Source organism: Oncorhynchus keta, chromosome 19 (assembly GCF_023373465.1).
Source record: "Oncorhynchus keta strain PuntledgeMale-10-30-2019 chromosome 19, Oket_V2, whole genome shotgun sequence".
Classification (NCBI taxonomy): Eukaryota; Metazoa; Chordata; class Actinopteri; order Salmoniformes; family Salmonidae; genus Oncorhynchus; species Oncorhynchus keta.
In genome coordinates this window covers 62202786-62214083 of record NC_068439.1, presented here as the reverse complement: position 1 = coordinate 62214083, position 11298 = coordinate 62202786, and the positions used below count along the sequence as shown (strand labels likewise).

General features: G+C 42.1%; 2 protein-coding genes across 10 annotated transcripts; one reads left to right on the top strand and one right to left on the bottom strand.

Moving 5' to 3' along the window:
- Nucleotides 1–1674: 1674 nt before the first annotated feature.
- Nucleotides 1675–6437, bottom strand: adat2 (adenosine deaminase tRNA specific 2). 9 transcript variants are annotated; one of them, XM_052470975.1, is made up of 7 exons: nucleotides 6300–6437; nucleotides 5577–5681; nucleotides 4894–5068; nucleotides 3373–3479; nucleotides 3120–3192; nucleotides 2930–3004; nucleotides 1675–1883 (listed from the first exon to the last, which is right to left on the bottom strand). In XM_052470975.1, exons 1-6 carry the CDS (start codon nucleotides 6435–6437, stop codon nucleotides 2976–2978), a joined length of 627 nt encoding a protein of 208 aa, XP_052326935.1. In that variant the 3' UTR covers nucleotides 1675–1883; nucleotides 2930–2975. The 9 variants fall into 9 exon arrangements, with proteins under 9 accessions (XP_052326935.1, XP_052326936.1, XP_052326934.1 ...); XM_052470976.1 differs by having other exon boundaries at nucleotides 1675–1848; XM_052470974.1 differs by having other exon boundaries at nucleotides 1675–1829.
- Nucleotides 6438–6451: 14 nt separating this feature from the next.
- On the top strand, nucleotides 6452–10713 carry pex3 (peroxisomal biogenesis factor 3). The gene is made up of 12 exons (XM_035794171.2): nucleotides 6452–6601; nucleotides 6885–7016; nucleotides 7187–7268; nucleotides 7367–7410; nucleotides 7522–7643; nucleotides 7818–7884; nucleotides 8017–8071; nucleotides 8204–8351; nucleotides 9241–9311; nucleotides 9403–9534; nucleotides 9689–9785; nucleotides 9874–10713. The coding sequence occupies exons 1-12, from the start codon at nucleotides 6529–6531 to the stop codon at nucleotides 9955–9957; spliced, it is 1107 nt and encodes a 368-aa protein (XP_035650064.1). The 5' UTR covers nucleotides 6452–6528; the 3' UTR covers nucleotides 9958–10713.
- The last annotated feature ends 585 nt before the right edge of the window (nucleotides 10714–11298 follow it).

Sequence of the window (11298 nt, the reverse complement as noted above, 5' to 3'; positions counted from 1 at the left end):
GCACTCGGTCCAAACATAACAATTCCTTTGTGCAGCGCTGGACAAGCTCTTAACGAGAAACACACACATTCCAGTCCATAAAGACACACTAAATAACCAGAAGCTCAATGCAGAACAAATGTACCCATAATATGTATTTTGATTCACAGCTATTCCAAGGCTCTAGTGACTCTGGGAGACAGACCTCAAAAGCTCTCTCAAAATAATATGTTAGCCTATAATGTAAGTATACCACAGTATATAATAGAAACATTTGGTACATTCTTTGAGTGGCTGTACGTTTATTTCGAGAGTGATATGATCTCCGCTGCTGTTTATCATTTTTAAACAGACTGGCAATTTATTACAACCCTATTAACACCAATGTTTAAACAGAGCCAAAACAGGCAAATACCAGAGCATACTACATCTCCTCTCTAGCTATCCTCACTTTTATATTCAACAAAACCTCTTAAAGTGCCCCACCAGAACCAACTCCTGTAATAACAGCTGTCAGCTCAATTAGATGGAAAAATGAAACCCTTCTCATCCATCCCTCTCTAGTGAAACAGAAATAGGTGGTCTTGACAACTGTGGTTTTTCATCCTGATAGAGAATGACATCTTTGCCGGGGTAAGTTGTTTTGTATACACTTTTGTAATGGCGGAATGTGTGCACAGTCGCAGGCTCTCTGTCAGCTTGATAACAAGAGAACGACACTTCAGTCTTCTCATTAACACTGCCGGTCCCCCATGTGGAGGTGACAAATTGAATGCATTTTGAAGGATTTTGCTGGCATACATTAGCATAGTAATTAGGGCAAAAACGGTGTTCGGTAAGCAGGAAAAGCTTGAGCAACATGCAAGGCTTAGTCAAAGCCAATCAAAAGTGTCATGACTACAAACTCACAGGCAGAAATGCCAGAGCCAGATAACATTACCGCTCGACGTGTATCGACATCAGTGGAGGTAAAAGCTGTTTAAATGCAACTTTTCTGTCTCCAGGCCTCACTAGGTGGAAAACAACACAGCTAAATCTGCAGCCACAAGATGGAGGCCCAGATATAGCCCTGCATCGTGGCTCCAAGTACTCACTGTGATGGTTCTCAACCCCTGCAGCCTCCAAGCACAGAAAATACAGAGTACAGATCCTTTGGCATGGTGTGTGTGTGTGCGGGTCTGCCGGATGTGTGTGGGCGGGCGGGCAGCTGAGCAAGTGTACTGTGCCAGTCTGAGGCAGGGATCCTGAGTGGTACTTTGCCTGGAGCAGCAGAGCTCTACAGGAGTGACTTTCAGGGGGGGTTGTAGTTGTATAGTTAGAATGTAGCCACGGGCAAGAGATTGCATCTAATTCGCCACAGCCGCAATCAAAGATTTGAAACCTTTAAAAGAATGAGTCATAACACACAAATCCAGGGGGACGTGACGGTATTAAATGATTAAGAATAATTACACTGCAGCCGGTAGGTGATAATCACTGTTCTCTTATTGTAGAAAACTCTCAAACACCAGTCAGTTACTGAAAATCTGAAATAAATGGTCAAATTTCCTGTAGATGTAGCAATGGTGATCACTAGCTAGAGGTTCGCAGTTCTTCAAACTTACATTGTCACCTTCACAAAGTGTTTATCCACAACATTTACATATACATTGGTGAATAAACTACATACGGTAGTTGAACTAAATAAAGAGAACATTTTGTGCATTTCAAAAAAGTTTTATTCGATTTACAAGAGAGAGTTTTAAACCATAGTGAAAGCTACAGCAGGTCCGTGTGGAGCAGTCACTTGGAGCTGGTACAACCGGAACTGTCTGATGCTGACTGGACGGTTACTTCCTCTGTTCCTGATCCTGTCCAGGGAAGAGACCACTAAGGGTTTAAGGCTGAGGGATGCTGCCTGCCTGCTGCAAGTGAAGGGGAGGTGTTTCAGACTGACTATTACCCCTCACAGCTGTGCTCTATGCTACAAACACATTCCGTTTGTCACACACCAAACTGCAGTGTTGGTGTGAGTGTTGGTGGTTACTGAGACTGAGATCAAAATACCTGCGGGAGTCGATGGAACGGACATTTGTCTCCTTTCTGATCTGAAATAAGTTGGTCCCACATTGAAATATAGTCCCTCTACAGTGAAGTCTGGCCTAGTCATTCAGTAGGTGAGACAGGACTGTCTGCATGGGCGCTCCCAGTCTATTATACTATTCAGTGGTCCTTCTCACGCTGAGACTAATGCTGTGAATATGTATTTGTTCTTCAGCAGAAAATAAATAAATCACAAAGCAGCTATGCCACTTAGTAACACCATTTTCAAAGTAGAGAACCGCACCATCCTATTGTACATGACGACGCCAGTACTTAACAATCCAAGACATGCATAACAAACCCAGAAACTATCACAGACATGATACATTGGAGTGGGAAATGGCCTCAACACTGATTTCAGATCCATGATGGCAGTTGATGACTGACGCCAGCGAGAGAGAGAGAGCTCCTTTAGAGGTTGCTGAGGGGCCCCCGGTACCTGCCTTAAGCTCAGCTCATCCTAGACCCAGGGTGCTCGGAGTGAGATCACATCTGGGTTAGATGAGAACCCAGACAATAATGCAGACCGGACAGTTTCTGTCTACTTGGTACTGTACACTAATAACCATAATAAAGTCAGCAGCAGCTCCTCACATAGCCAACCACACAGGAAAGATACAGAGCCTGCAAAGCATCACAATCAAGCCACTTTCCAGACGTTTGTGTCCAGCCAAACTATACTGTAAGGGTCTAATATACTGTCAATAATATGAAAATGAAAATGAGTGCTAACACAAATGTCTGAGCAAATAAGTGAGAACACAAAAAAAATCTATTTGATTCCTTTGTCAGAAAGACAAATCCAAGTCTGTTTAGGGAAAAAGCTTTGTTAGCTACTCCATTTACATCATCCTTCTCTGCTCCTCACCTCATTTCTTAAAGTCTAGAGCCCCCTGCTGGACACCAACAAAATATCACTCCTTCCTCGTCCTCGGCTTGGGAGCTGAAATGGAAAAAACTGTCTTTTAAAGTTGTGCAACTATAACGTACATGATAATATTTAGATACGTATAATGCTGGTTACAGAATGAGATAAATCCTAAAAGAGCAGTTCTTACCATTAGGGTTCTCCTGTTTATAAAAAGCCTTCAGCATCTCCACTGCTTCCTCTGCTCTGAAGCCAGAGATACACTGAAAATGAAGGAGCAATTGTTTAATCATTGCCCTCCTGAAGTCAATTAATGATCCTACTCAACTCTAGACTAGGCTCGGATGCATTTCAACACGAGATAATCAGTCTCTTTCCAACAAAAGCACAAAAAGAGACTGGGTTCAAAATGAATGCTGTGAACACTGGACGACATATTGTACCTTAAATGATGAGCCAGTGTGAGGTAGATCAGCCGAGGGGATGTCTAGAACAGATCCACAGCCACCAAACCTGTCATTATTACACCCATAGACCACTAGAGGAATGTCTGTTGCACTGTTAAGGTAAAATTGATAATGAGGGGCATCCCGAGTGACACAGTGGTCTCAGGCAATACAGACTTGGCTCATCAAGCTCTAGCGACTCCTTGTGGCGGACCGGGAGCCTGCAGGTTGACTCTCGTAGTCAGTTGAACGGTGTTTTCTCCGACACATTGGTGCGGCTGGCTTCCGAGTTAAGCGGGCGGGTGTTAAGAAGCACGCTTTGGAGAGACGCATGACTCGGCCTTCGCTGCAGAGCCCGTTGAGGAGTTGCAGCGATGAGACAAGATCGAAAAAGGGGGTAAAATATATATATATATATATATATATATATATATATATATACATAAATACAATTTTAAAAGGATAAAGAGGTTTAAAACGCAAGGCGAGTTCATTTTGAGTCGCCGGGTGCCGCGGGTGGGCGGAGTTCGCACATTTTAGACCATTGTATTGGGCCTCAAGTGAAATTTCCACCCACCCGGGGCATCAGGCAAAACAAACTCGCTCTCGGACATGTCCTACAGAGTAGGGTGTCCACCCATTCTTCCAAGAGTGGGTGAAAACGAGCTTTGGTGATGAAATTTCACTTCCTTATGTTAGTAAAATACATTTTACCAAGACATATGATTGCAAATATTCTGAATCGTTCAGTGAGGTCCTTCTCTAACAGATCATTAACATTATATCCAAAAAGTCAGATTTCATAACCTAATTAACCTAATACATCCAATAATAAGCACCAAGCTCTTTTGACATAGCGGAGCAGGTTTCTCGTAACAATTTGAGGACCTTACATTTGTCGTCTTCAGAGTTGTAAAATGCTAAATTAGCTTGACAAGAGCTGAATTAAATGTGAAAGACTGAAAATAAAAAGCTTCGTATACGCTCAGTGTTCCGTTGACATTTCACAGATACGCTTGTTTGGTGAGAAATGTTCTGAAAAGAACAGGAATTTCAAATGTGTACTAAAATGTGAAAACACTACATGCCATGTCTCAAACTCGATAACCATTTTTCATCTATATTAATCTATGTCCTGCGGATTCGAGAAGACAGATGACGATTTCAACAGGAAAGCCACCCTGTCAGATAGCCAGTAACCTTCATTCTTGCACACAATCCAGCCTACCTGTTTTTCCAGATTTTTTACCACTTTTTTTTCCCTCTGGCCTCCATTGATTTAGTCATCCCATTTTACAAGGGTCAAAACTACAATCATTTTTGAACGGATTATGATGAGACATGAGGTTTGGACCATTGGTTTTCTTGGAGGATTATCTACACAACATATTATTTTACCCATTGGTCAAAATATCAATTTTTGATTGGCCATCCTATACTGACTGAGTCATTTGAGGTAAACCCTCACAACAAACCTACACAAATGCTACAGTAAACTAGGTAAACCCAAGTGGAGACTGTTTGATGTGGTCATAAGTATACTGGTCAGGCGAAGAGCTCCTGCACACATGATGCAAGGCTCCACAGTCACGTAGAGCACAGTCCTCTCACACACTGTCCTGGGGTCCAGATCTCTATGACGACACCACTCCAGCACCTGGTCCAGAGCCACCATCTCAGCATGGCGAGTGGCCTGGAACACACAGAGACAGCTAACATTAACAGGCATGGTGTTGGAAGGATAGGAGAAAGAGAACGATTCCACTGGTTCTCAAACCTCTCCTCTGGGATCTCCAGCACTTCCATGTGCTAGCTCTGGAATAGATCAAACACTTCTGAGTCAACTAATCCTCAAGCCCATGACTAGGTGAACCAGGTGAGCCAGTTCAAGCACATGACTAGGTGAACCAGGTGAGCCAGTTCAAGCCCATGACTAGGTGAACCAGTTCAAGCCCATGACTAGGTGAGCCAGTTCAAGCCCATGACTAGGTGAACCAGGTGAGCTAGTAATGGGCTACAACAACATTGTGAAACGTCTGGGGACCCAAGAGGAGCGACTTGAGAACCACTAGATAAGGGTACCGGTATGGCTTTGGTAAATGCCTTTGTTTGGACACGTGCAAGGCAATAACCACAACAAATAACCATTGAAGAGATGTGTTTGCCTGTGATAGCTCAGCTGAAATGATTAAATTACTCACATTTTTTGTTTCATTCACTTCATTTCTCCCCTTTCCAAGAATCTCATTGTTGTAGACCATGAGACATCCAACAGGCACCTCGCCATTCTCCAAAGCTTCTTTTGCCTGTAAAGAGGAGGAGATTATTATTAGTACACCAGCCATTTAAAATAGTGTGTTGTAATTTACTGGTGGGATTGACCTGTCCTGCCTTGTCTAAATGTGCCGTTGGTGGTCGCGGTTCCGTTCCTTTTCTTTTGCGTCTTCATAGTGAAAACGCAAAAGAAAAGTAACTGATTTGTTTTGGCGTCCTCTAAAAGTTATTGAAACGCCTAAATAACTAAACACCGACCACCAACGGCGCATTGTAGCTATAGGTCCTGCACCTACGCCAGGGTTTCCCAAACTCGGCCCTCGGGACCCCAATGGGTGCACGTTTTGGTTTTTGCCCTAGCACTACAAAGCTAATCAAGCTTTAATCAATTGAAGTAGCGTTAGGGCAATAACCAGAACCTGCACCCAATGGGATCTCGAATACCTACTTTGGAAAACGCTGCCCTATGCCAAACCAACCATGTCAAAGGCATTAGCCATCCACCTCTGTATGTCTTCGGGACATGGCTGGAAGTTCTCTTTAGAAACGACATCATTCCCCACATGCTCTGTCCCCATGTTGAATGTACAGTCTGAGAAACTAGATAAATTAGATTACACAAACTCATGCGACAGTTATAAAATCCCCACCGTCTGCCTGGAACAAATTTGCGCACATTGAAGGGGAAGATAATATTGGACGGACCAAGAGGCATTTATTTTGCAGATGATCGCAGAAACACTGATCAATCGATGTTGCTTTGCGCAGCTTCCCACCGTGTTTGGCATGTAGCTAGCATTCCAATTCGTGTCATGTGCGACTGTGGAAAATAACACGGTTGGGTGCTTTGTTTCTTCTGTTTTATAAATCGTCTCAAAAATGTTTTCGTCTACGTGGAATTTTCTGAAGCGCCACAAAAGGAAATTTATTTTCGCTGGAGCTTTTGTCGGAGGTAACGTTAGCTAGCTACGCTATCAAGATAGCACTTGGCTACCTTGCTCAACGTTAACGTTTTCATTATTTAGAAAAGTTGGCTAGCAAGCCATAATGTTTACCTGTGTGGGACTGGACTTTATCAGAAATGTTTAATGTAAACTTTGACGATTATGCATATATGAAGCTAAGTTATGTATATGGATAGAAAATTAATGTCCTGAAAGATAATCGTGGTAGGTAAATCTAGTTAATAGCTAATCTCATTCTAGCTACCTTGACCTTACGTTTGCCGGTTCCAGGTGTGTACTTTCTTGGTAAATATGCTCAAAAGAAAATCCGAGAGATGCAGGAGCGTGAGGCATCAGAGTACATCGCTCAAGCCCGACGTCAGTTCCACTTCGAGAGTAACCAGAGAACGTGCAACATGACAGGTACAGTACTGCTGTCTACCTGATCGGCACATCATCTTCAGCCTAGTAACAGTCCCAGAAATCTCCTGCAACACTCATGTCAAATGATTGAGTTACTGCTGTATTGATTCATATTCCTATTTGTGCAGTTTGACACCCTGTTAATGTTAATTTTTTTTTTTTTTTTTTAGTGTTGTCAATGCTCCCTACATTAAGAGAAGCCATTTTACATCATCTAAACTCTGAGAGCCTCACTACACTGCTGAAGAGCAAGTAAGTGTCTTATGACCTCTGTCGGGGAATTGCTAAAGCGATAGTTAAACAAAATTATTAGTTTAAAGTATTAATGACATTTGCTGTTTCTCTTCTAGACCAGCAAATAAACTTGACATATGGGAGGACCTGAAGATTATTAGTAAGTTATTGTACCTTAACAGCAATTACGTTTTGAATCAATAACTAAAGTCATTTGATCACATGATATACAGGTTTGTCATGGAATCACTCTTTTTTCCTATTCCCCCAGGTTTCACCCGAAGTGTTGTGGCTGTGTACAGTACATGTATGTTGGTTGTTTTACTCCGTGTCCAGCTCAATATCATTGGTGGCTACTTATACTTGGACAACTCTGTCAGCAAGAGTGGCATGGTAAGCCTTTAAGCTTCAATCTCTTTTAATTCCCAGACAAACATTTAGCCGGGATAATCTCAATTTAAAATGTTTTTGTTGTTGTTCAGGAATTGGCTTTATCTGTGTCCATAAAACCACCTCTGGATGTGGGATGGTCTATAAATGCCATTTTTGTGTTCTGTGCTCCACCAGATGCCCTTGGCCCCTCCAGATGTGCAACAACAATACCTCTCCAGCATCCAGCACCTTCTTGGGGATGGTAAGAGACAATTACTCTGCTTTCTGAAATAGCTAGGCCTTTAGTATAACAAGTCCTCTGTTGATTAGCCTAAATGAGTTCCACAGGCTATAAAGCATCCTTGCATTTTACGGATTCTCTCTGACTCCCAAGGGTTGAGTGAGATGATAACAACAGTTAAGAAAGCTGTGCAGAACACATTGGGCGGGTGAGTCAGTGCCAGCCACATGCACGCATTGCACAGCAGCACCTCAAACCACATTAGGAGGATTAAGTCATATGTGATGCTTTTGCCTGTCTGTCAGTGACTGTGTGTCTGTCTCCCCACCCACCCACTCAGGGTGTCCCTGAAGCAGAATCTGTCCCTTCAGGAGCTGGAGCAGCACCTTAACCAGATCAGAGCCCAGGTGGAGGAGGGAGACGGCTCCACACACAGACCTCTCTCCTGGTACATGATGCCTGACGAGGAGAACACTCTGGCTGCACAGGTGACAGCCCTCACCTGCCCATTATATAAATATATATTTTTACTGTTCTGACCAGCAGACCAGCAAACTAAACCAGCAAAAACAGTGTAGGGCACAAGATGCAAATTTTGTGGGTGAGGCGAGAGGGGGTGGAGGCATCTTGTTATGACATGCATTATCTGAATTAGGCCCACAGAATTATACCTATGGAAAAAGAATGGCTTCTATGGAGAAACTTTGAATGTCTTTGGACTTCCGAGTTGGTTTAACGTTGGACCAGAGCAAATGTTAGCTAGGGAACAAGCTAAAAACAAGTCTTACCTCTTGTAGTTAATACTTCCAATGTGAAGCTATAGTATCCTGAAAAAGTTCATCTATTATTTTAAACATATCTCCCTAATGCCTGAATTGTGCTTTTTATTGGTATGAATCTTGTCCTGGAGGCAGTACTAAGCGAGTTCCACTAGCTTGGCCAGCTGTAGGCTACAGTAACCTATACTTCAGAGGGGAGGGGTCTACACACACACCCACTGGCAAAGATTTCCAGCTGGCAGGCACACTGGCATATACGTTTCTGAGCGACAGAGGGAGGGCTTTGTTTGCATAGGCAATTTCTTAGAATTTTTGTGGGACTGGAAAAAAATGCCTAGAATGTTATTAACTGGTTCCCATGCTTTTAAAATAACGATTCGGTTCCGGAACAGTATAGATGGCTTCCGGTTCTGTTACTAAATAAATAAATAAAAATCTGGTTTTCGTTTCTGTTCCCTGAACCGGTTCCAACCAATGCTGGATTGTCAACCCTGGTCAGATTAATGGTCATGAACTGATACACATACAACTTTATGTATTTCTTTGTTTTGTTTATTTGGGTTAAAACTGGGGTTTACATTATTTAATTGTTTGACAGGCCTGTGGTCTGACGGAGAATGATGTCACTACGATAAAGCTGCTCAATGAAACCAGAGACATGCTTGAAAGGTAAAATGGAGACCTAACACTCATTGACCCTTATTTAGAGAGGTTTATCTTGCGTGTGGGTGTGCTGAACTGTGTCCCCTCTGTTCTCCAGCCCGGACTTCGGAACTGTACTCAACATCTGCCTGAACAGGGGCTTCAACCGTTTCCTTGACAACATGGCAGAGTTTTTCCGGCCCCCACCCGGAGCACAAGGAGACTCCACCCCAGTCACTACACCTGATAGGTCTGTTTTTTTGTGGATGAATTTAGTTGGCAGCAATTTATGGGAGGTCACTTGTCATAGTAAATCACTTTCTGAATTCTACAAATGAAAAAAAAAAAAAATTGTATAAAATTAATCTACCTATCAATTAATGCCCCTCCACAATCTCTTCCAGTCTCTCGCATGTAAGTCTCCCAGTTGCCAAAATCATCCCCATTGTGAATGGACAGATCCACTCCATCTGCAGTGAAATACCAAGTCACTTTGTACAGGTAAGAGCTCATTTGCCTTTGGGTTTCCATTTTTGAATCCCAGCATGTTTTAAGTCTTGAGTCTAAGGATGACACTTCCTCTTTGCAGGATCTCCTGATGATAGACCAAGTGAAGGAGTTTGCTGCCAATGTGTATGAGACATTCAGCACATCCCATGAACTGCAGAAATAAGGGAGTTGACATATTCCTGGTAGACCTGGCCCGCTCTTCCTGCTCTGTATCTTTGCATGACGCTGCCTGCTGTGGACATCACGAATGGAGGAAGAAAGCTCTTATTCGCTGTACCATGTCAGAATACTTGAGGACTGTTCCATTGTGGAATGTAATGCCATCAACTGCCGCCTACTCCAGCTGTAGACCTCAAGGTGAGATAACCACTTCATCTTGGGAAGTTGAGTTTTTGGCTCACGGTTTATAAAGTCAGCCAGCCAGACTCCTCTGAATCAAAGTAACTTTCCTGTGTCATGAAAAATAAATAAAATCCTGAAAGCCTTGTCCCACTTTACGTAGACATTGTTTCGATACATTAACCATAAGTTGAACTACTGTTGCTTTGAGTTTGAACTATTTTCTCCTTTCTATTACTGTTGTTGAAGAGTCAACCCTTACCTTCCATTTTGACCTTTAATCTACCATTATCAACAGTGCTGTGTCATCAAGGCTGCAAGTTCTCATTACACCTCAGTCTAATTCCTGTTTAACAATGTTCAGTATTGTCTAATACATAATTCTGCACTTTTTATGTTTCTTCTTTGGAAATGTAATCTTTAAGGTTTGTTTTCTTAAATCATGGAAATTGGGAAATTTTAGAGGTGAGAATGTAGGCCTATGTATTATATATTTTGTAACATAACATTCTAAATGACAACAGAAAATGTAAGTACTGTAGTGTTGACATTGAAAATTATAAACACATGATTTAATATATTTCGTATTTGATTTGTTTCCTATTATACAGAAATGTAGGTTGCCGTTTCATTGACTGCTGCGTCTGTATCATACTGTAGTGTTGATTTAAGAAGTTCCTTTGCGCAGCAGCAGAGGGCAGCATAGAACTAAGGACTAACGTTGACTCCCTCACTCTCTCAGGTTGGCATTTATTAAAGGCAGGTTGGCATTTATTCGGAAGACTCATGAAGGCTGCTCTGCAGGGTAGCACTAGATGGCACAGCTAGAAATGAATCAAATCTGATTTTAACCCTGACCCTGACCCCCGAAATATTAAAACAACCCCCAAAAAATATATATTTTTAACGATATATAGCCAATTTTGACTTAGCAGCTGGCCCATCTTGTGGAATTCACTTAGTACTGCCTCCAGGACAAGATTCATATCATTAAATGTCAACCTGCTCAATAACAACTTGTTATGGACCAAGTACAGCTCTATTAAATGTTATTAGGAAATACATTAGATTACCTTCCTTGTTAATTTCACAGTATTTATTTTACAAATGGATCCGCCACCATTATTTAAGAAGTTAAACACAAAGAAAATGACCAAAAACATGT